The sequence below is a fragment of the Chiloscyllium punctatum genome, chromosome 27 (genome assembly GCF_047496795.1).
Source record: "Chiloscyllium punctatum isolate Juve2018m chromosome 27, sChiPun1.3, whole genome shotgun sequence".
In the NCBI taxonomy this organism is placed as follows: domain Eukaryota; kingdom Metazoa; phylum Chordata; class Chondrichthyes; order Orectolobiformes; family Hemiscylliidae; genus Chiloscyllium; species Chiloscyllium punctatum.
Window position 1 is genome coordinate 47,995,139 of NC_092765.1, and position 25,881 is coordinate 48,021,019.

The 25,881-nt window shown below is 42.4% G+C and overlaps 1 protein-coding gene across 9 annotated transcripts in view; it reads left to right on the forward strand.

Annotated features, from left to right (window-relative positions):
- adgrb2 (adhesion G protein-coupled receptor B2) overlaps positions 1 to 25,881 on the forward strand; it is a 758,374-nt gene that overhangs the window by 70,438 nt on the left and 662,055 nt on the right. For 8 of the 9 annotated variants that reach the window (XM_072548607.1, XM_072548608.1, XM_072548609.1 and 5 more), the window contains one exon: positions 6,874 to 7,606. In XM_072548607.1, the coding sequence (XP_072404708.1) occupies positions 6,889 to 7,606 (718 nt within the window). In that variant the 5' untranslated portion in view covers positions 6,874 to 6,888. Of the gene's footprint in view, positions 1 to 6,873; positions 7,607 to 25,881 lie in introns of those variants that run through there. The other variant, XM_072548615.1, reaches the window with a different exon arrangement.

Here is a 25,881-nt window from a genome sequence, read left to right on the forward strand (position 1 = left end):
ATTCCTGGACAACATAAATAACAAGAACATAGACAAGGATGAAGCATTTGATGTAACAGCACTGTTCACTTCAATTGACAAAACTCTAGCCAAAGACGCAATAGCCAACCTCCTGGATGAACAGAATAGACAACACGATGGGGGAAACCTATCCAAAAGGGCTGCATACTCAAACTACTCGACCTGTGCTTGACGGCACACTTCACAATCAACAATCGAATGTATGAACGGATCAATGGGATACCTGTGGGCTCACCCATTTCCTGGTTCATAGCAGAAGCAATGATGCAAAGACTGGAACAAACAGCCCTCCTACAAATCTGATCCAAACTCTAGATCAGATATGTGGACGATACTTTTGGAATTATTGAGAGAATAGGGATCAAATTTATGAGATAGGAGAAAACCAACTGTGATGGTAAAAAGAACATAGAATGGTGAATGCGCTCAAGAAAGGCCACACACATGGACCAGATCTTGAACTACAATAGCAACCACCCGAACACACAAGAAGCTGCATTAGGACTCTGTTCAAATGGGCTACAACGCACTGCAGCACTCCTGACCTGTGAAGAGAGGAAGAACACCTCTACAGAGTCTTCACCAAGAATGGATATCCCTGCAACTTCTTCTGCAGATGCCTAGCAGAAAATGTGATGAGGACATACCACGATCCAACATAATAGCTATTGTATCTTGTATAATAAACGTCTCAGAACGAGCAGGGAGAAAGTGAGGACTGCAGATGCTGGAGATCAGAGTCGAGAGTGTGGTGCTGCAAAAGCACAGCAGGTCAGGCAGCATCTGAGGAGCAGAACACAATCAACATGTCTGGCATGTGATGAAGGGCTTCTGTCCGAAACGTTGATTCTCTGATGCTGCATGGACCTGCTGTATTTTTCCGGCACCATTCTCTCATCTCCAAACTAACAGCCAGACTTCTCCGACCACTCATGTTCATGACTGCCCATAAACTGACAGCCATGCTCTGACAGCAGCTCACCAGAATAAAAGACCCTATCATGTGCAAGACTAATAAAATTTACAAGATTCCATGCAAGGACTGCACGAAACACTATGCAAGACAAACAGGCAGACAATTAGCAAACCGAATCCACAGACAGCAACTAGCCACGAAGTGCCACGCCCATATACATAGATGACAAGTACTACAAATATGACTGGGACAGCACAACAATCATAGGACAAGCTAAACAGAGGGCAGCCAGAGAATTTCTAGAAGGATGGCAAGCATCCAGAGACTCTATCAACAAACACACAAACCTAAATCCAATATACCGGCCACTATAATGAGCAATCGGAAGCAGCAGGAATGGAACCAAATAAATCCCAGAAGAGAGAGTACAGCAGCACTTCACAGGAGGCTCCAAAGCACTGAAGATGTCACCTGGAGAGGGGACAAAACGTCTGCAAATCACCTTCCCAGCTCAGCAAACATACCCACAACTACAGCAGTAATAGATTAACTACTAATTTCCAATACAGTAACATTCCATAAACACACCTTTGGTAAAAGTACATAAAATAGATTGTCTCACATGCCATGTTTCTCCAGTCCAGGAGGAAAGAACATCAAGAGCAAATTCTGGCAGAGTGAAAGAACTCCAACTTTTTGCAATAGCAGGGAGAGAAGTACAGAAGCTTCAAAGCCTCAACAACTACTGAAAGCTAAATTAAACCCTGAGTCAGTGGGAGTTTCTGTTTCTGCTGTTTCTGTTGCTCCAACTTTTTAAATAAAACCCCAAGGGCTTTCCAGCTGCTTACTTTTATTGGCTTAGAACAGACTGCTCTGCTCTGTACTGTCTCAACCTCCCTTCAGTTTAAAGAACACAGGACAAAATGCACCTCTGAAAGCTGTAGTATCGTCATACACCATCTCAATTGAAATCCCTGGCTACAATATCTTTCTCTTTTGTAAAATAAGATTAGAAATATTCATTTAATACCTCACCCCTGTCCTCTGGTTCAATGCACAGGTTGTCTTTTTCTGGTACTAATAAGCCCCTAGCTTTCCCTGGTAATCCTTTTGCTCTTTAGTCATAAAATGCTTGGGTGTTTTCCACAATGCTGCCTGCCCAAACCGCTCTTTGCCATCCTAATTTCCTTTTTAAGCACCCCCCATATGCATGCTATACTCCTGAAATATCTCCTCTATTTTTAATGCTCTATACCACCTTTTATGCTTCTGTTTTTTTTAATCAAGCTCTTGCAGAGAATGCTGACCATGAATTCTCAGTTCTGCTATAACACGTGCTTCTTCAATGAGAATTGACTTTAATGCGTTTGAAGAATTTAGCCCATTATTTGTAGAATATTTTCTTACCTGTATTGGCTATAACGTGATTCCGGCTATATCAGTTTAAGTGGTGTGGCTATTGCGTGATTTTCTTATTATGCAAGATCGCATGAGAATGGAACTATTGCATTATATCCGAATATCGGAATGGACTGCACTACTTTTAAAAGATTCCCACTTTCCAGATGTAGATTTAACTGTAAGTAGCAGCTCTCAATCTATCTTTGACAGATCCTGCCTAATGATATTGAAATTGGCTTTAACCCAATTTAGACACTTCGGTTTTGCACCCTTTTGAAAATAACTTTGAAACATAGCAGTGTGGTCAGTATCTTCAAAATGTTTGCCCATTGATACTTCGGCTACTTGACTGGCTTCATTCCTGAGAATTAGGCACACTACTACTCCATTTCTCGTAGGATTATCTATGTATTGACACTAAAAGGTCTCCTGGATACACTTTTGCCATTTATTCCTTTCACAGGCAGGCAACCCCAGTTAATGTTAGCAAAGTTGAAATCCCCTTCAAGTACGACCCTATTACTTGAACGCCTATATATCTGGAAAAGCGCAGCAGGTCAGGCAGCATCCATGGAACAGGAGAATCGACGTTTCGGGCATAAGCCCTTCTTCAGGAATGAGAAAAGTGTGTCCAGCAGGCTAAGATAAAAGGTAGGGAGGAGGGACTTGGGGGAGGGGCGTTGGAAATGCGATAGGTGGAAGGAGGTCAAGGTGAGGGTGATAGGCCGGAGTGGGGTGAGGGCGGAGAGGTCAGGAAGAAGATTGCAGGTTAGGAAGGCGGTGCTGAGTTCGAGGGATTTGACTGAGACAAGGTGGGGGGAGGGAAAATGAGGAAACTGGAGAAATCTGAGTTCATCCCTTGTGGTTGGAGGGTTCCTAGGCGGAAGATGAGGCGCTCTTCCTCCAACCGTCGTGTTGCCATGGTCTGGCAATGGAGTCATCCAAGGATCTGCATGTCCTTGGTGGAGTGGGAGGGGGAGTTGAAGTCTTGAGCTACGGGGTGGTTGGGTTGATTGGTCCGGGTGTCCCAGAGGCGTTCTCTGAAACGTTCCGCAAGTAGGCGGCCTGTCTCCCCGATATAGAGGAGGCCACATCGGGTGCAGCGGATGCAATAGATAGTGTGTGTGGAGGTGCAGGTGAAGTTGTGGCGGATATGGAAGTATCCCTTGGGGCCTTGGAGGGAAGTAAGGGCGGAGATGTGGGCGCAAGTTTTGCATTTCTTGCGGTTGCAAGGGAAGGTGCCAGGAGTGGAGGTTGGGTTGGTGGGGGGTGTGGACCTGACGAGGGAGTCACGGAGGGAGTGACCACTTCCATATCCGCCACAAATTCACCTGCACCTATGTTCTATATTGTAGATAGTATACACTGCTTCTATGCATTACTGGAGTGGCTAAATGTTTGTTTATGAATGTGGTGGTCATGCAGGCTCCTGTATCTTGGATGGTGTCAAACTTCTTGAGTATTGTCAGAATTGGAGTTTGGAGTTTGTGACCATAAAATGAGCATGTGGAAGAGTGAAATTTTGGAGGCGTTCAGGACCATAAAACCAGTAGGAGTCAGAGTTAGAGCTAACTCCAACAGAGGAACCCTGCCATTATTTGAAAAGGCTGACAAAACTGCCCTCTGTGGAAAGCAGAAAGCTGATTGGTAGGTAATTGGTAAATATTTTAGAATTCTAGAATCCTTACAGTGTGGAAACAGGCCCTTTGGCCCAACAAGTCCACACTGACCCTACGGAGAGTAACCCACCCAGACCCATTCTCCTCCCCTGTTATCCTATATTTACCTCTGGCTAATGCATCTAACCTGGACATCGCTGAACACTGGGCAATCTAGCATGGCCAATTCACCTAACCTGCACATCCTTTTTGATTGTGGGAGGAAACCCGAACACCCGGAGGAAACCCATACAGACACAGGGAGTTTGTACAAACTCTACGTAGACAGTTGCCTGAGGTTGGAATCGAACCCGCGTCCCTGGCGCTGTGAGGCAGCAGTGCTCATCACTGAGCCACCATGCCGCCCCCCATTTTAAAGTTGCATGAAGAAAAGATGAGATCAGTCTCTCTTTTTAAGGACTTAAATAATTCTCTACTTGACTTAAATTAGGGTAAGAATATTTTAACTGAAGATATGGTAGGGGAGCTGAGTGTTGACCATTGCACAATCTGCAGTATGTAGGAAGTTGTATGTGCTCCTGGAAGTCTGGATGATCACATCTACAGGAAGTGCGCCGCATTTGGCGCATAGACATTAACTAGAGGCACATGTGCATGGCATGTTTTTAGATGGGGTCACCCCCCAACTTAAGCAAGTGAAGTCAGTGAAGAAGGGAGGTGGACAGGTAGTCTGGAAAGCTCCAGAGTGTATTGCACTCAAAACATTTTTTGTGGGTTGGAAAACAGTTTATTTGGGCAGCATAGACAGAGCTCAGCTACCACTTCTGTGAGGTAAGGGTTGAGGAATTCCTTGCCATAGAGCACTTTGAGGGCAGAGTCCTTGTGTATATTTAAGATTGAGATAGAGCTGTGATCAGTAGAGAAAATGCAGGAAAGTGAATATAAAGAATATTGGATCAGCCATGATTCTATTGAATGGCAGAGCAGGGTCGAGGGGCGGAACAGTCTATTCATTTTCCTATGTCTTGTGTTCAAATTGACTTCCAGGTCAAGATCCATTACTTCATTTGGCCATGTCAGGGCAAATTTTAAACCTATGTAAATTCCAATAGATGTTTTTAAAATCATGAAAGACATGGATAGTACGCTTAGATAAGGTCTTTTCCCCAGATTAGAGGAGTCCAAAACTAGAGGGTAAAGGCTGAAGATGAGAGGGGATAATAGATAGTAGTGAATTTATGGAATGAGCTGCCAGAGGCTGGTATTATACCATTTAAAGGCATGCGGATGAGTATTTGAATAGTAACGGTTGAGAGGGATATGGGCCAAATGCTGGCAAATGGGACTAGATTAATTTAGGATATATGGTTGGCATGGACTGAAGGGTCCTTTTCCATGCTGTACATCTTTATGACCAAAGGATGAATTTTCCACCAGCATTTTATGTGATAGTGAACAGCAAACAACCTTTTCCATTACTATCCACAGCGGTTTCAGTTCTCTTTTTTTTGTCTAAGATTTCTGAGTCAGTAAATCTGAGAGTCTGCATAAAGTCAGACAGCTGTTTCTGCTTTTGTAGAATTACATTTCACTAATACTTGACTTGGACCCTTAGTTTCAATGGAAACTAGTGTAAACTAGACAGAATTATCAGGAAATTGCAAACTCAATTTTATCTTGGATTGTACAAAGCAGTTTAAAACAATATTATCAAACCTCCCATTCAAAACAAATTCAAAGGAACTTCTTTACCCAAGCACTGTTGGAAAAAAAATGGAACTGCTGCTTCAGCTGTGATTAAAGCAAACAGTATAGATACATTTAAGGGACAGCTAAAATGAGCATTTGGCAACAAAAGCTTATGATAGATTTACATAAATAGGTAGAAACTCACTTGAAGTGTAAAGTCTTGCATTGACTGGTTGGGGTGAATGTTCTATTTCTGTGTTGATATATCTTGTTGTGTAGATATGAATTAGTAGTAATGACCTCTGTTTACACCATTTCTTTTCATCTTCCTGCTTTCAATTTCTGCCACGTGATATGGAGATACGTATGCTCATAAGTAGGAAGAAAGTGAAGAATCAGAGTCGAAAAGTGTGGAGCTGGAAAAGGCACAACAGCTCAGGCAGCATCCGAGGAGCAGGAGAGTTGACGTTTCGGGCATAAGCCCTTCTTCAGGAACACAATAGCAGATGTCAGCGTGAAAAGTGATATGGTCAGAGAAAGAAAACACTTTCGGTCCATTTAAGCTAAACTTCCAGACTCTTTAAGATGCTTTTACATTTTGCCTTGCTGAATGATGTAGATGTTATGTTCTTATAATATGTAGAATCACAACAATAACAGCACTGAATAGCTGCTATTCAGCCCATAATGTTTCTCGCAATTTTCTGCAAGTAGAAACTCAGCTATTCCTAATTCCCCATTCTTTCCCCATGGTCTTACAATATTTTTTGTGTTTATCAAACTCCAATTTTATTTGCTTCCATCATACTGTCAGGTAGTATATTCCAAATCCTAACTACTTTCGAAATAAAACGTTTTCCCTTCTGTAGCAATTAGTTCTTTTGTCAAGCACCTTGTATCAAAGTCCTCTGATACAGTTTCTCTTCATCCCACTCTGTCTAGAATTTCATATGATTTTCGTTTACTTGCTATTTTCATATTTGAAGTCTGCAATCAGCTTATCTGAGGGTGTCTCCTGTGCTGCTGGAACAAGGTAGGTAATATACCTGACACTAAGAAGTAGTATTGCTCTGTTGGAGTTATCAGATTTGTCTTTTTTCAAAAACTGCATTGGGGTCAGCTGTTTTATCACGTGGTTGCCCTCATTTATGTATTTTTTGATGTGTAATGAAGGTAACTGAATTATTTTTATTATTGTATCATAATTTTCATTTCCTCTCATTTCAGGACATATGACATAGGATGAACACTGCTCATCGCCTGATATCACCTGTGTTGTTGTCCCTTGTTCTGCTTACTTTTGGATTTGATGTCAGTGAGAACATATGTTCCACATTGGTTTCTGGAGTTCTGCACAGGTCATTCTCACTACGGGACATATTTCCTAAAGTCTTTTCTGGCTGCTCTTGGACAATTGAAAATCCAGATCCCACAAAATATTCACTTTACTTAAAATTTCATAAAGAGAAACAGATTTGCTCCTATACCTCTCTGATGGTACTGCAGTTGGATCACTACATTCCAAACCAGACCTGTAGCACGTTGGATTACATCGATTATGATGCCGTTAACTTGTGTGAAACAAGGAATTTGTTTACGTTTTTACAGTTTGATAAAGATTTTGTACAATTTTGTCTAACTTCTGAATCAGTTTTGACTGAACATCTCGGCAAAAATGCAATGGAATTTCAAATCTTAGAGGTTATTTTACTCAATAATGAGAATTCTAGCCAGTTTGGCTGTGGAATATTGTGCCATTGGTTTGAAAGCTGCCTGAGCAAGAGAAATCGTTATGAACCATGTGGAATTAATTACTCAGGGTGTCCATGCCCGGACATACATGAAAATGAGTCCGACTCATCCACAACACTGCCTTTCATCGAGAATGAGTTTGTGGCATCAAAATTACATTCCAGAAATGTAAATGATTTTAATGTTGAAAAGGTTGCAGCAAAAGCTGGTAAGTGTGGATCGCTGTTTTGTGCAGCTTTATCGTATGGTTCGGTTGTTGTGCTATATATGATATGAATCACTGATGGTTGATCAATACATAGAATGAAGATGAACAATATCGTTTGAGTGCTGTATGTTTGTCAATATTCCAAAATAATTTTCTACTATTTGTTACTTTTTCCTACAATCTACATTATGACTTCACTGAAATGAAAATTAAGATAAACTAATATACTTTAATGACAGTTAAGGACCAACCTGTAATCACCACTTAAACTTAAGTTTATGATAAGGAACATATTTTTCTGGTGGTATACTAGAAGCTATGCTATTTATTTATTTATTTATTGAAAATTATAAAGCAGAGTTGTAATAATATTAGATGTTGATTCATGTAACACAGTGGGTAAAGAGCAAGACCTTTAATCCAGAGGTTATGGTAATGCATTTGACCAGAGTTGAATGGATTTTTAGCCTCTGTCGATATCTTATGGTTATTCCAGTTTATTTTTTATTTTATTTTAATGTATACCTTGGAAAGCAAGAGTTGTTGTAACATTTTTCTTTGACTCATGTCCAATGCATTCTGAATAATTGAAATGTGACCGGCAGTCTGCAAATCTCTGGAAAGTTGCATATGAAAAACCAAATACTTAGGCTAAATCCCAAAGCAACTTTGCTAGATGGAAGTAATAGTTGGTGATAGATATATACAACTTATAGCCTTATTCTCTGACTGTCACATCAGAGACAATAAAAAAGACAAAGCCAAAATGTAAGATTTTCGTAGACAGTCAAGTGTAGAAATTCAAATTGGTGAAATTCAATTGCTGAAAGGTCAGCTGTTTTCTTTGCTTAAATCTGTGGCATGAGAAATGAAGGGAAGACTCTCATACTGTCAGCATTGGTTAGTGGAGTGAATTAAAGGAGGCAGTTGACATTGTTAGAATAATGAATAGAAGGAAGGCCCAGAGACAGTCAGCATCAGTTAAAGACCTTTTGCGTTTGTGTTCCCCCTGTACAAAGCAACTGTCTTTTGAGAGAAATCGTAGTGTGACACTGCAGAGAAGTAGCCAGTTGCAGGTTAGCATGTTCCAAGATCCGGGGCTACTTGCTGAGGGATGCACTAAGCTTGGGGCAGCTATCACCATGGTGCTATCTGGAAAGAGCATTGTCTAAAGTGTTTCTGGTAGAGCATAATGAAAAACTGTTCCTCTTTGAGAAACACACAACCTTAATGGGAATGTATACAGTTTCCTTTCATAATTAGAAAATGCTTTTTTGTTGCAATTGGTTTGAAGGAATGAGGAACATCAAACTTCTGCTGTATTTCTGCAAAGTCTGTATGGACTTGTACTGTACTTGTGTTTACTGGCAGATAATTTATGAATAAAGTATATTTTGAAATAAACAAAATAGTTGGCTCGTGGATATTTTTCTTGATCTATAAAATTCTTGCAAGTTGTTAGTGGTTGGAATATAAAATAAGGTTTAGGAGCAATTTTAAAGCATTGAGAGTAAGTGTTAACTTATTTTCCTTGTAATTTATAATTAAGTTATGCATTCTTGCTCTTTATGTAGTAAAGGTTATTGGATTGCATGGTTTAAGTTAAGATTTAAGTATTGTAAAATATATGGTAGTGAAAAGAGACATTCATTTATTGAATAATTAATTAGTACAGATGGCAGTGCAGGTGATGCGCTAGGATTGTGGAATGTTGACATAAGTTTGATCCAGGGCAAATACATATACATTAAGTGTTCGCAGTTCAAGCAGCTTCAGCTCAGATATTATGAGCTGTGAGCCAAATCACTGCCCCTGTGAGATATGAATGAATGATTTTATCGTCGCATGTATTTTGCAGTGAGGATAAACAGTAAAATACAGTGAACAGTTTTTCCACTGTCACCACACTCTGGTGCCATTTTGAATAGTTTTAAGAATAAAAAAGATATAGCTTTGAAAGCCCATCATTCCTGTTCCACCTCATCAATGACGCCTTTGTCACCATTCCTCCTCCATCATCCACACCGGACTCAACCGACATTGAAAGTTTGCCTCTCTTCAGGTGTCATCTTTCACTGCTGGGCTGATTCTCCTCTGCCTTTGACTCGTTGCCACCTGCCTGGACCCAGTCGCATCTCTCACTGTTAGACTCACTTCATCAATGTCGATGTGATGCCCTGCTGCCATCAGCGCTGCACCGAACCAATGATGATGTCACCGATCCTAAGGTGCCATCTTTCACCACTGGGCCTACCTTGCCTCCGCTGATGTAGCAGCTGCCAATTCCAATGCTTGGTCCCATGCTCAACCCAGGGAAGATTCTGTGAGGGCTAACTTGAGTTCGTGCTGGGCTCACCCGCTTCAGCCTTAAAGTCCACGCCGGGCACCCTCGCCACCAGCTTCTGGTGTTCGCTGGGCCCCTCGCCTCAAGGTCTGTGCTGGGCCCGCTCACCGCCTAAAGGTCCACGCTGCGCTCCTTCACCGCTACCTTGAGGTCAGTGCTGGGCCCGCTTGAGTCCGTGCTGGGATTCTTTCCTGTTGCTGATGCCATCCGAGCTCAGGACAAGAGGTAAATAAAAAGAAAAAAACAAAAAGATAAAGAAGAACTGATGAGCCCTGGCCAAGGACCCTGCTCCGCCACCGTATCAGGCAGAGGAAAATTACCTGGACACATTATTCTTGACAGCAGTTATATCTTCTTGGATTAGGTCTTCTGATTTGATTACTGATAAGGAGAAGAAGGTTTAACACTTAGTGAGATAGGTAAGAGGGCCCAGAGGGTGAGAGCAGGAGACTCTGCCGTGGCAGTTTTCCAATTTGTGTGCTTTGACCTTGTTTGCAGAAGAATGAGGGCTGTAGGGTGGATAAGCTAACTGACTGTGGCACTATGGTACAAGTGGCCAGTCAAATAGGAGGAGCAGTACTTCATGTGGTAGTGAGGGAGTTCTAGGATTTTGACCCAGCAACTCTGCAGAAACAACAATATATTTCGAATTCACCGTGGTTAATGGCTTAGTGGAATTCTTGCTGATGGTGCATTTCCTTGTATCTACTGCCCTTATCATTCTAGCTGGTATTGGTAGTGGATTTGGAAAGTGTAGCCCAAAGAGCCTTGGGCGACTATGTGTGTGGTGTTTGCACGTTCTCCCGTGTCTGCGTGGGTTTCCATAGGGTGCTCTGGTTTCCTCCCACAGTCCAAAGATGTGCAGGTTAGATGAATTGGCCAAGCTAAATTGCCCATAGTGTTCAGGGATGTGTAGGTTAGACTCATTAGTCAGGGTAAATGTAGAGTAATAGGGTAGGGAATAGGTCAGTGTGGACTTGTTGGGCCGAAGGGTCTGTTTCCACACTGTAGGGATTCTATGATTCTATTTTCCCAATTACCGATGTTAGGTAACGCAGGTCAGTTAGATTGTTTCTTATCTCCTTCTCTTTGTCAATAAAGGTGACACATTGGCAATTTTCCAATCCTCTGGACTTTTTCAGATTCTAAGGATTCTTGGAAACTTACTACAACTAGATCCACTATCTGTCGCTATTTCCTCCAGTATTCAAGGATGCATCTCATCAGGTCCAGAAGACTTACCAGCCTTTTGCCTCTTTAGTTTCCCTGGCAGTTTTTCTCTAATGATTGTTATTATATTTATTTCTTCTACTTTTACCTATTTGATTATTTAGTAATTTTGGAAAGCTATGTTGTGCTACTGTCTTCTGTGAAGGTTATGCAAAGTATTTATTTAACTCCTCTCCATTTCTGCTTCCCTATTATTTTTCCCTGCATCAATCTCAAAGGGGCCAATGTATATTTAAAGAAGTTTTTGGTGTCTGCATTGATATAACTTAGACGTTTACCCTCAATGTTTGTTTTCTTCCTTTGGCTTTTTTTAAATTGGTTTTTAAAACTATCCAAACCATCTGGCTTACCAGTAATGTTTGAAACATAGTATGTTTTTTCCCTTCAATTTGATGTTTCCTTAACTTCCCTTGTTAACTGTAGTTGGCCTATCCCATTCCTAGAATCTTTCTTCCTCACTGGAATATATCTTTGCTGTGAGCCATGAACTATTTTCTTAAATGTCTGCCATACTCCAACGAATTCTACCCTCATTCCTTGCAAATTCCCTTCCAAGCCATTCTTCATCTTAACTTGGAAAGACATTATTGTTAAGTGGCATCACTGGGTCAAAGAAATACCTCCCTAATGGCATTGTGGGTCTTTCAACAGCATATGGCTGTAGTAGCTCAAGGAGACAGTTCACCATCACCTATTCAAGGACTACTGGGGCCAGGCAATAAATGCCAGTGATGGACTAAAAAAGCTGTGTGGATTTTTTAAAAAAAGCCCCTTATTTAAGTTCAGCATAGTTGTTTCTGACCTCCTTTCTCCCACTTGAACTGAATACGAAATTCTACCATGTTGTGGTCACTTTTTCCTTGGGGATCTCTTACTCTGACATAATTTATTAAATCTGCCTTATTGCATATCACCCCATCCAAAATAGCCTGATCCCTGGTTGGGACCATGACATCTTATTTCAGGAAACTGTCCACAATATTCTCTAAGAATTCTTCCTCATGGCTATCGCTGCTGATCTGACTACCTCGATCTGCATAAAGATGAAAGTCACCCATGATTAATGTACTGCCATTGTTCCATGCCCTCTTAATCTATTGATTTATTCTCTGTCCCACAATATAACTACTGTTGGGTTGCCTATAGACGACTACTCGGGAGATGTTGGAGAAGTCAGAGTTGATAAAATGTGTTGCTGAAAATAAAACAGCAGGCCAGACAGCATCTGAGTAGCAAGAGAGTCAGTGTTTCGGGCTTAACCCTTCATCGGGGCTGTGAAATAAATAAGATGAGGGGGTGGGGCTGGGGCCGAGGCTGGAGAAAAGATAGTTCGGATGGCAATAGGTGGGTGAAGGTAGGTGATTGTGATAGGTCAGTAGTAAGTACTGAGCGGATAGGTGGGAAGGAAGATGGACAGGTGGGTCAGGTCAAGAGGGTAGAGGTTTGGATCTCGGCTGGGGTGCTGGAGGGGAAATTTAGAAACTGGTCAATTCAATGGTGAGGCCCTATGCTTGTAAGCTACCAAGGCGGAAAATGAGGTATTTCTCCTTCGGTTTGCGATTGGTCTTGTTTAGGTAGTGGAGGAGGCTCAGAATGGAGTGGAAGAGGAGTTGAAATGGATGATTGTAGGAAGTTGGGGTTGATTAGTGCATATGGACCAGAGACGTTCCCTGAATTTTCCTCGAGTTTGTGCTCAGTCTCTCTGATGTAGAGGAAACCACATTGAGAGCAACAGATGCAGTAAATGAGGTTCAAAATATGCAAATAAATCTCTCCCAAACCTCGCCTAATTCTCCATTAGTTTAAAGCCCTCACTACGTTCCTGGTTATTTGATTTGCCAGGATACTGGTCCCAGTATCTGCCAAATGAAGCCCATTCCACCAGAACAGTTCCCTTCTATTCCAGAACTGATGCCAGTGACCCATGAACTAAACCCATTTCACCCGTAGCAATCTTTGAGCCATGCATTTAGCTCTTTGCTTTTATTTATCATCTGCCAGTTTGCTCATGGCTTAGGGAGTTATTACTACCTTGGAAGTTCTCCTTTCTAATTTAGCTCCTAACTTCAAAATCTTTCAGCAAAGTTTTCTTTCTAGACCCATCAGTGTCTTTGGTACCAAGATGGATGACAACGGGTGGGTCCTTCCCTCTCTCCACAACTTCTTCTCCAGTCCCGAGAACGTGTTTTTAGCCTGAGCACCGAGGAAGCAAAACAACTTGCAGGATTCCTGCTCATGACTGCGCAAAAATTATCTATCTCTCTTATTATACCACTGCTGAACATTGTGCAAGTGAGCAATTTCGAGTCAACTACATTGCTATGGGTCTAGAGTCACATGCAGGCCAGACCAGATAAGGGTGGCAATTACCTTCCCTAAAGGACATTAGTGAACCAGATGAGTTTTTCTTGCAGCAACAGTGGACTCATGGTCATCGTTGAACTCTTAAATCCAGATATATTCACAGAATGCAAATTTCGCAACCTGCTATGGCAGGCTTTTGAACCCAGGTATCTCCTGGGTCTCTCGATTAATATTCTATCACCAGGGGATTGCCTCCTCTGAAGCATTCAATACTTTTGTCTAGGCTTGAGCCAAAGCTGTAATGTGGCCAGGAGCTGAATGGCCCTGGTGGAACCCGAGCTGAATGGTTCTGGTGGAACCCAAACTGAGTGAGCAGGCTATTGCTAAGCAGTGCTGCTTGATAGCGGCGTTGATGACAACTTCCATCACTTTGATCAAGAATCGATGGTTAGGTTGGTAAATAGTTGGGTAGGATTTGTCCTGCTTATTACAATACAAGAGAAAACTGGGCTATGTTGAGTAGATATTAGTGTTGTAGCTATACTGGATCAGGTTGGTTCGAAGTGCAGCAAGTTCAGTGCACGTGCCTCAGTTCTGTTGCTGGAATGCTGTCAAGGGCCCGTGCCATTGCAGTATCCAGTTCCTCAGCTGTTTCTTGATATTACATGAACTGAATGCGTTGGCTGAAGACTGACATTTGTTTCTGATCTCTGATGAAGACCAGTTGGATCATTCACTTGGTACTTATGGTTAAGATTTTTGCAAATGCTTGAGACATTAGGATGATGACGTCAGCTTGTACGAGAGGGCATAACTACAAATTGACGGGAGATAGACTTAAGACAGATGTCAGAGGCAGGTTCTTTACGCAGAGAGTGGTAAGGTCGTGGAATGCCCTACCTACTAATGTTGTCAACTCAGCCACATAAGGGAGATTTAAACAATCCTTAGATAAGCACATGGATGATTTTGAGATAGTGTTGAGGGACGAGCTGAGAATAGTTCGCAGGTCGGCGCAACTTCGAGGGCCGAAGGGCCTGTTCTGCGCTGTATTGTTCCATGTTCCATGTTCACTTTTGCACCAATATGTTTGGTTCCCCCATTATTGAGTAAGGAGATCTTGGAGTAACGTCTTCCTCCAATAAGCTGTTAATTGTTCACCATCAGTTATGACTAAATATGGCAGGGTTGCAAAGCTTAGACCTGATCTGTTGGCTTTAGAATTGCCTAGCTCTGTCCATCACTTAGTTCTTAACAAGTTGATATCTCATTCTTAGGTATGCCTTTGTGCTGCTTTTGACATGTGTCAGCATACTTTATTGAACCAGCATTGATCCCTCGCTTGATGGTCATGTAAGTGGGGAAATGCCAGGTCATGAGTTTGAAGATTCTGTTGGAAAGTGATTTTGCTGCTGCTGATGACCCACAGTGTCTCATGAATACCCAGGTCTTGATTTCCTATATTTGTTCAAAGTCCGTCCCATTTAATACAGTGATAGTACACTTGGTAGGAAGATCATAGAAACATAGAATCCCCACATTGTGGAAACAGATCCTTCGGCCTGGCAAGTCCACACCGACCCATTCCCCTACCCTATTACTCTACGTTTATGCTGACTAATGCACCTAACTGGGCCTTCTGTTTAGTGGCTGTTCTTACCAATACTGTCATGGACAGATACATCTGTGACAGGCAGATTGTGAGGATAAGAACAAATACACTTTTCCATCATGGTGGTTTCCTCATCACTTACTGCAACCCAGTCTAACAGCAGTTTCATTTAAAACTCGACCATTTTGGTCCATAATGAGGCTGCTGAACTACACTTTCTAACCTAGAGTACATTCTGTGCTGTTGCTACCCTCAATATTTCCTCCAAATGGTGTTCAGAATGGGGGTGGGTACGGATTCATCTGCCAAGGGGCAGTGATAATTGGTAATCAATTTTACTTAATGTCATGAGCATTCATGGCTTTCATGTTGAGGACCACTCGGGTAACTCCCTCCCTACTGTATACCACTTTGCCACTACCTCTGCTAAGTTTGTCCTGTTGGTGGAACAAGATATAACAAGGGAATTGTGCGTGAGATTTTGGGAGTATGACTATGTCTGGCTGTTCCTTGATTAGGCTGTGATGAGCACTAAAATTTAGTGAGGAATATTTAGGTTGAACTGAGCATGTTTAATGTTGTTGTTTCTGGTAGTTTCTTTTAGTTGGTGTGAGATGGTCCATACAGTTTCATTCCTTTTTAATGGTTGATGCAACGGGGTGGCTTATTGTGTCTTTCAAAAGGCAATTAAGAGTTCCAGAAGGCTGGAATCTCATGTAGGCCAGACCTTGTAAGAACGACAAATCCTTTCCCTAAAGGACACTTGGAAACCAAACTGGTCTTTACAACAATCGACAATGATTTCCTGGTCATTATTAGACTTCTATTTCCAAAGGGAGAGCCTTAGCAGACACTGAATGATGTGAATTATGGCAAGATTTATGGCAGAATCAGGAGAAGTGTTTACCAAGGTCCATCTTGATAGTGAGAGCGTGTCTTTACATCTTGTCCACTTTTCTCGAGAGGCATGGTGAGATTCTTGTTTGGCAGCAGTGAGTCTGTAATTGACAGACACTCAGTTAAACACTATAAACACCTGGTCAACAGCCCACCCACCAGCAAGGACATTTTGCATTCAGCTCATGGAGTAGGCCAGAATGCATCTCTGGGCTCTAAACACATGATCCAGCAGGTCCAAGAACAGCTTCTTCCCTGGAATCATTAGACTGCTGAATGGTCTAACTTCAGACTCCTGTGCAGTTATAAACATGTATACCTTGCTATCTAAGCATCCTGTGATCTGTACATTATTGATTGCTATGATCTGCCTGCGCTGTTTATAACACACAGCTTTTCACTGTTTTTAGGTACATATGTCACAACTTTCACTCAATCTGAGTCGACCTGGGTGCCTGTAATACCCTATCTTGCATTGCTTTGCCTTTCCTTTTTGCACCATTATTCCTGTAGCAGTGATAATATGCTCATATTATTACTGTCTTGCCATGCAATTTAGTATAAACACAGACCTCAAAACTTGTTATGGATTTGCTCAGGGAATCCTGCAGAGTGGGTTGATGGCAGCCTCTGAATCCAGACCCTGCTCAGAGTAGTCAAGAGTCAGGGTTCTCAACTCATCAGGGATAAGCAACCTAATGATGGGCAGCACACCACCCATCTTGACTCTTGCTGTCCATTTGTGACGGTTTTGTTCTGAAGTGAGAGGTACCTGTTATGGAAGATGAAAGTGGGTGGCACAGCTATTACTCGTGCTGTGGTTGGGAAGGTGTCCTGAGCAAGTGAGAAGGACATTTTGGGTTAATGGTATCAGGTGGGTGAGTCCAAATGTGGAAGCGTTTTCATGCATTGGGAGAGCGGGAGAACGTGAGCCTTGGTTGGAGTTAGCTGCAGTATCAGACAGAGAATGAGTGTGATTCTGAGAGTTGACAGAAGAGGGCTTCTGAGCTGGAACCCGTCTCCTCCAACTGCTTTTCATTTTTTGAATTTCTTTTCGCATTGTTTTCCCCAGTTCTTTTCTATTTACCTTCGGGAGGGAGCTTGGACCTTGAGGCAGTGGCAGTGGCGGGGGCTCCAGAGCGGGATTTTGGCAGCTGGCCAAGAGGTAACTAGTGAGCCTGGGTAGGACTCTAGCAGTCAGTGGCATCGTGGTTTCTTTGAGGTCTTGGACTGTTGAAGTAGCTGTGGGTCTGCAGTTGTACCAGAATGGGACTCTGGCTCTCTGCGGGTGAGCCCAGATGGTGGTTGGTGGTGAGGTGGGATTCTGGTGGTTGTGAAGAGATGGAGCCCAGTGCAGAGAACTGTTATAGACTCCTTCAGCATGGAAACAGACCCTTCAGTCCAAATAGTCCACACCGACCATGTTCCCAACCAAACTAGTCCCACTTGCCTGGCTCAAATCCTTCCAAACCTTTCCTATTCATGTACCTGTCCAAGTGTCTTTTGTGTAACTGTACCTGCATCCACTACTTTCTCTGGCAGCTCATTTCAGATATGAGCCACTCTGTGTGTAAAAACATTGTCCCGAATTCCTTTTCTCATCTTGTCTCACCTTAAAAATATCTCCTCTAGTTTTGAACTCATCCACTCCAGGGAAAAGACCCTTATCTATGCCCCTCAAGATTTTCTAAACTTCTATATGGTCATCCCTTAACCTCTGAGAGATCTGGCCTTGGTGGGGAATATGAGCTCAGTGGGGAAAGCCCAGCATGGAGCTGCTGCAGGCCAATGGCTAATATAGGACTATAATATTGAACTTTTAAATTATTTCTTTATTTTTCTTTTTTGTACCTAAGATGGCACCAGGAATGACAACTTTGTGCACTTTTCACTGTACTGCTGTATCCCTGTACTTAAGTACATGTGACAATAATACTAATTCTAATTTTAAAAATTCTTAAGAAGTATGAGGTGTCCAGGAGATGGTGGACTTTACATTGGTGAAGAGAGGCAAAGGGCATGGTTGTTCTTTTCTCATTGCTGTGCATTCCTCTTGATGGCTAAGACTATTCCAACCTGGGTGGCAACCTCTGAGCAGGGTGGCATGGTTTAATGTTATATTGAAAAGTTTTATGCTGGAAAAGCACAACAGGTCAGGTAGCATCTGAGGAACAGGAGAGTTGACATTTCAGGATTGGAAAGGGGGCTGAGATAAATATTAGGGTGTTGTAGGGATGGGGGGTAAGGTAGTTTGGTAGGTGATAGGTAGATGCAGGTGGGGGGGCGATGCGTGGGGGCCTTCCAAGCTACCTTCTCCCCAGTACTGCCACCCCCCTCCCCCCCCTCAACATTCCTGATGAAGGCCTTATGCCTGAAACGTCGGCTCTCCTGCTGTTTGGATGCTGACCTGCTGTGCTTTTCTGGTGCAACACTTTTCAACTCTGATCTCCAATATCTCCAGTCCTCACTTTCCCCTTGTGGTCTGATGTTATGGCCATCTGCACTGGTCCTGGAAGAGAGAGAAAATCAGGTTTGTTCACTGCATTATCTGACAGGAGTTCCAATATCACGCCCATAAAGTGGGGCACTAATTTTCCCCTGTCTTCCACTAACAGGGCAAATGTCAGGAACCATGCAGGGCAACTATCGACTGACAGTAATTGCTGGAAAAATCCAGATTGGCTGAGCTTTTCCAGAAATTTCTATTTCTGTTTCTGATTTACAGCATCCAAAGTTCTTTTGGTTTTTATTCGGACTGACAATGCTTGTTAGGGTGCGCAATGGCCTTTTAAATATGGTTCCAGCTCAGAATGCTGGTTAATTCCAGCATCTTCCAGTGAGTGGTAAGTTTTTCTGGAAGTCAAGTGTGGGATGAGAAAGCAGACAATGATATTTCCCATAAAAGCTGAACTGCCAATTTGTGACATTTTGGGTAAGCTACGGCGGAAAGTCTTGTAGTGCAGATCACTCCAACAAACATGATGCAGCTCGTATTTCGCCAAAAACACTCCGACTCAGCTCCACATTTTTATAGAATTCCAATTCTACCATCTGTCTTGTGGGATTCAAACTGTGGTCCCCAGAACATTACCTGGGTCTCTGGAATGAGTCCAGTTTTGGAAAATAGCAATTGTAACTCCTTTATTGAAAAAGGTAGGAAAACATAAAGGAAGAAATTACAGTACAGTTAGCTTAATATCTGTCATAGATATGATGATGGAAGTTATTATTAAAGGCATTACAGTAGTGCACTTGGAAAAGTTAAGACAATCAGGCACAGTTGATGGAGCTTGCGAGAGGGACATTGTGTTTAACCAATTGTTTGGAGTTATTTGAGGGAGTAATATGCTGTGGAATAAAAGAGGAATGATTGTACTACACTTACATTCCCAGAGGATATCTGATTAGGTGCCATCTCAATGTTTATTGCAGACAATAAATGCTCCTGTCTTAGGCCATAAAATATTGGCATGGGTTGAAAATTAACTAGTAAACAGCAAATAGAGTAGACTTAAAATGTCTTGGCAGAATGCAGCCAGTAGGTTGCCACCAGGAACAATTCTGGGGCCTCAACATTTTACATTTTTTATAACTAACTTGGATGTAGGTATGGTTGTTCATTTTGCTGATGACACGAAATAGGAATGGAAGTTTTGAAGAGAATATAAGGTGGCTACAAAGAGACATAGATTTTTTTTAAGTGAGTGGTCAAAGATCTGGGAAATGGAGTATAATGTGGCATTATGTGAAATTGTCCATTTCAGTTGAAAATATTAAAACAAATAGTGAGGGATTATGATCTTTCAGGTTCAGAAGGATCTGGAGGAACTGCAAAAGGTTAGTATGCAGGTAATTAAAAAAACCAATACCATATTGCCATTTATTTTGAGGTGAATCGAATACAAGAGGAGGAGGCTATCCATCAGCGATAAAGAGCATTTGTGAAACTATATTTGAGTGTTCTGTTTGATATTTTTCTCTTTAAGGAAGGATTTAATTGGATTTGAAGCATTCAGGGAAATTTTATCTCTGCTGGAATTTAGAAAAGTAAGAAGTGACTTGATTGAAACATACAACACCCTGTGTAACCTTGGCAGGGTGAAAGTAGAAGTGATGTTTCCTCATGTGAGAGAATCAACTTTAGTGTTCAAAAATAAATGGTCACTCATTTAAGGCAGATGAGGATTTTTTTTCTGAGAGGCCTAAGCCTTTGGAACTCTCTTCCTTAAAAAGCAGTAGAAGTAAAGGCTTTGAATGCTATTAAAGCAGAGGTTAATAGAATCTTGCTAAGCAAAGGGGTGAAAGATGAGCATAGAAATCAGAATCTGCTCAGTATGATGGTGGTTCAGTCTCCATGTTAATATCATATTCCTACTTTCTCCCCATACTTCCTGATGACTTTAAAATCTAAAAATGTATCTATGTATTTCTTGAATATATTTAGTGACGTGGCCTCCACAGTCTTCTGAGGTAAAGAATTCCACAGGTTCTTGACCCTTTGCGTGAAGTAAACCTTCCTCGTCTTATTTCTAAATAGTGTACCCTGTAACCTCAGACTGTGTCTCCTGGTTCTAGATTCCCCAGCCAGGGAAATATCCTATCTGCAGCCCTGTTAAAATTGTATACATTTCAATCCGATCCTGTCTCATTCTTCTAAACTTGAATGAATTACAGGCCCAGTTGAACCAATCTCTCCACTTTTAACAATTCTGCCATGCCTGGAATCAGCCTAGTGAACTTTTCCTACATTCCATCTATGGCAAGTGCATCCTTTTTTAGGTAGGGAGATCAAAACTGCATGCAGTACTCCAAGTATGGGCTCACTAAAGCAACTGCAGTATGAAATTCTTCCTTTTGAAGGCAAAATTAGTGGTAGGCAGGAATGTGGAGTAGTCTAACCAGCCATGATCTTATTGAATGGGGAGCAGCTTGAAGGCCCGTTCTTCTGAATTCAAATGTTTATATGGCAGAAGTAAGTGGAGCAGAAGAATGGCTACTTGCAAAGCGAGAGGCTACAACCAGCAGGAGTGAAACGTCAATGAGAGGGTCGCAGACTAAGTTCACAAGCATGGGGGAACGGAAAAGTAATTCTGGGAAGGACAAAGGCTGGGCTTCTGTGCATTGAGGAATGAATGTGGGAAGGGCAAGTTGTCCACTGTATTGGTGGGATCAGTCAGACTAGATAAAAAAAGTGAGGAATCTTTAAAAATTGTGTGGAGACTGTTCATATGATTTTCTATTTCAAGTTATTGGCTGGCTGTCCTTGCAGACTTTGGAGTTCATCTGTGACATTTCAATTCTTCTAATTGTGTGTAATCTTGGAAAATACTTTGTTCATCACAAAGAGGGAGGACAGTCTGAACCTGCAAGTTTGGTTATGTTCTGCAGAATGGAAAGTGCAACATTGTGCATGAACACTGGCATTCGGTAAATCCAAAGAAAAACACAATATTGTTTCTTCAACTATAAATTAAGTGTCTCAAAGTCCTCTGTAACTGCCAACATGGGTTCACCAATGAGGCATGGCTGTGCATTTAGTTCTCTGACTTAAGCCCATCTTAACTCGTAAGTGACACACGCATGGATAAGGGTAAACTAATTTAATGTGAAATATTTACAAGTAAAATTTTAAATTTTAAATAACATTTGTGCTATATTTGTGTACTGATGCCTTTTGTTAACGGCAACGGAAGCGGGAGGAAAGTGGTGATGCTGTTGCAGAACCTCCCTATTTGGCTAAGGGACTGTTCTGTAGCCCATCCATACCTGACACATTGTCAGCTGACCTCAGGTTTCACCAATAAAATACTTCCACAGGTGGTAGAAATGCAGGTATTTTACATGAACACTCCATGCACTTTAATGTAATCGCATGCTCTACAGAGGCCGCTACTCCATCACCAAGTCAACCTTTATTTAGATTTGGAAGGTCCTTGACTCTGGCACAGCTTTGGAGTGTCAGAAACTATGACACTCCTACTCTTTTTTTTTTCCCTTTTTTCTGCGGTAGTGCTTTTTTTACCCCCAGCACCTATGTTGTGTGTGTACAGGTGTGAGACACAGTGAAAGACACAAGGTGTACGAATCTTTATTCAAATTTCCACCACCAGGAAGAAAAGAAACACCAGAGTGGCCAGTGACAAGCAGTGCCCTTCACATCAAAGGGCAATGCTGCGTGATCAAACAGTGAAGGGGAGGGCAGGGGTTAAATCAAAATAGAATTGGACAGGGAAATAATACACTTCACTTCTCGCGGCGCCCACCTCTCCCAGAAAAACTCAAGGGTGTTGGTGGATACCGCGCGCTCCTTCTCCACGGACACCCGGGCTCTAACATAACCGCGGAAGAGGGGCAAGCAGTCGGCCCTAACGACCCCCTCCACGGCCCACTACCTGGACCTGTTTATGCCCAGTTTGGCCAGGCCCAGGAGCAGACCCACGAGGAGGTTTTCAACACTCCTACTCTTATTGGTCATCCACGTCTCCCTGATTGGACCATAACAACATCAGGGAACTCATTCTATGGTGTCCAGCTGGCTGATGTCATTACAATCATTTCATCCCTCTTCCTCTGAGTCTAAGGACATAGGCTAGTCCATTTTCTTGAAGAGTTTCCCGGGGCATTTTAGCACCAGATAGCGTTCCTCTGACTTGGCGTGCGATACTGGCAGCGTATAATGCACTGGAGCTCGCCTTTTGCACAAGGAGAGCCTTGGTGGAAAATCACTTCTTCTGGCAGCAAAGGTGGTTGAATCTGTCATGTCCATTTCAGATCCAGAAGTCTTGTTGACACTGGACGGAGCAGGTGAACCCACAGGTTCTGGGAGCCTTTCTGACAGTTTGGAAGTGCATGGCATGTTTGCTGCTGCACCGTTTGTGGCTTTCACGTGGTCCACATGAGGAGGGTTGTTGTTCACTTGTTCAGGAGGGTTGCATTGGCCCAAATTTTATACATCGCTGGTCCTGACTTTCATGTCGATCATGCCTCTTCCCCTGCAGAGCCAATTCTGTAGATTTTATACTCAATTTCATCCCCTATAGTAAACTAACTCTCTCACTTAGCGGAATCTTATGTCTGACACTGGTGTTCCTGACACTGTTTCCTCCCCCTCAGCCTCAGTTCCAGGAAAATCAGGTTTTTCCTGGAGTGGAGTTTTCTACCTGTTAGCAACTTTGCTGGTGCTATCTCTGTAGTTGTCTATAGGGTGGTCCTATATTCAAACAGGAACCGTGATGGCTTAGTATTTAACGAGGCTTTATGCTGTTTCTTCAAGCCTGCCTTCAAAGTTATAGTCACTCCATATGCAAAATGGAAATTTTTTTTCAAAAATCAAGTGATGTATAATTCTGGTTAAATATTGTTGACAAATACCCGGCTGCAGTCTAAATATTTGTAAAGTGGTCTTAACCCTAACCCTAACTCAAATTCTCCTAAATAAATTGCACGTTTCTAAAGGGAAGAGCTTACTATTGTAAGTTTAAAACAGTGACTGATGTATATGGAGGTGAAAGAATTAATACCACAGAATGCCATCATCACCAGCACAATGTGAGTAATGGTGTCTCACAGGAGTCAGTGTTGGGCCTCTTGCTATTTGTGATTTATGTAAATTATCTAGATTGGCGTGAAGAAATGTTGAAAGTAATTTTGCAGTGTTTAAACTAGTTTGGTAGGGGGATGGGAACTGGAGCTATGGATCAGAGGATGGGGTAACTGGTGAACAGGCAGATGCAGCATACAGAGGAAGGATAAACAGTTAATAGGGCAAAGGTGCAGTCAGTGTGGTGGGTTGGCATGTGTCTGTTTTAATGCAAAATGTGTCCGGAATAAAGGTGATGAACTGAGAGTATTTTTCAGTACTTGGAGCTACGATGTTGTGGCCATTACAGAGAATTGGATATCACGGGCAGGTTTGGGGTTTTGATGTTCCAAAAGGAATAGGAAGGGAGGAAAAAGAGGTGGGGACGTGACATTGTTTATCAGGGATAGTATCACAGCTGCAGAAAGGGAAGTTGTCAAGGAGGGTTTGTCTACTGAATCAGTATGGGTGGAAGTTAGAAACCGGAAAGGAGCAGTCACCTTATTGGGAGTTTTCTAAAGACCTCCAGTAGCAACAGAGACACGGAGGAACAGATTGGGAGGTAGTTTTTGGAAAGGTGCAGAAGGAACAGGGTTATTGTAATGGGTGACTTCAACTTCCCTAATATTGATTAGTGCAAATAGTTTGGATGGAGCAGAATTTGTAAATGTATCCAGCAAGGATTCCTGACTCAATAGGCTGACTACAGGGGAGGCCATACTGGATTTGATGCTTGGGAACCAACCAGGTCAGGTGTCAGATCTCTCCAGTGGGAAAACATTTTGGTGATAGTGGTCACAACTCCCTGACCTTTAATATAGTCATAGAGAGGAATAGGAGCAGACGGTATTGGGGAGGAGGAATTACAATGCTATTAGGCAGGAACTGCGAAGCATAAATTGGGAAAAAATATTCTCGGGGAAATGCACAACAGAACTGTGGAAGCACTTGCGAGTGCTGGATAGGTTTGTTCCAGTGAGGCAAGAACAGCACGGTAGGGTGAAGGAACCTTGGATGACAAGAGATGGAGAACATCTCGTCAAGAGGAGGAAGGAAGCCTACTTGAGGAAGCAAGGATCAGAATAGGCCTCTAGATGGTTACAAGGTAGCCAGGAAAGAACTGAAGAGAGCTAGAAAGGGGCATGAAAATACGTTGGTGGTAGGATTAAGGAAAGCCCTAAGGCATTTTACGCGAATGTGAGGAACAAAAGAATGGCCAAAGTGAGAGGAGGGCCGATCAGGGATAGTGAAGGGAGCTTGTGCCTGGAATTGGAGGAGTAGGGGAGGTCCTTTATAAATACTTCAGTATTCACTGGTGAGAGGGATCTTGTTGTTTGTGAGGACAGTTTGAAACAGCTTAATTGGCTTGAACAGGTTGATGTTAGGAACAGGATCTGCTGGAGATTTTGAAAAACGTGAGGATAGTAAGTTCCATGGGCCAGACCGAACATTCCCAAGGTTACGACGGGAAGTGAGGGAAGAGATTGCTGTGCCTTTGGCAATGTTCTTTGCGTCCTCACTGTCCACTAGAATAGTACCAAATGATTGGAGTGTGGCAAATGTTTTTCCTTTGTTCAAGAAAGGGAATAGGGATAACCCTGGGAATTACAGACCAGCCAGTCTAGCGTCGGTGGTAGGCAAATTATTGGAGAGGATTCTGAGACACAGGTTTTATGATTATTTAGAAAAGCATAGTTTGATTAGAGACAGTCAGCAATGCTTTGTGAGGGGCAGGTCATGCTTCACTAGCCTTATTGAATTGTTTGAGCATGTGACAAAACACACTGATGAAGGTAGAGCAATGGATGTGGTATATATGGATTTCAGCAAGGCATTTGATAAGGTTCCCCGTGGTGGGCTGATTCAGAAAGTAAGGAGACATGGGATATAGGGAACTTTGGCGTTCTGGATAAAGAATTGGCTGGTCCTTAGAAGGGAGAGTGTGTTAGTAGATGGAAAATATTCAACCCGGAGTTTGGTGATTCGTGGTGTTCTGCAGGGATCTGTTCTGGGACCTCTGCTTTTTGTGATTTTCATAAATGACTTGGATGAGGAAGTGGAAAGGTAGGTTAGGAAGTTTGCTGAAGGTTGTTGAAGTTGTGGATAGTGTGAAGGTCTGTTTTGGGTTGCAAAGGGACATTGACAGGATGCAGAGCTGGGCTGAGATGTGGCAGATGGAAACCTGGAAAAGTGTAAAGTTCACTTTGGAGGTCAAATCTCAATTCAGATTACACGGTTAAAGGCAGGATTCTTGTCAGTGTGGAGGAATGAAGTGATCTTGGGGTCCACATCCATAGATCCCGCAAATT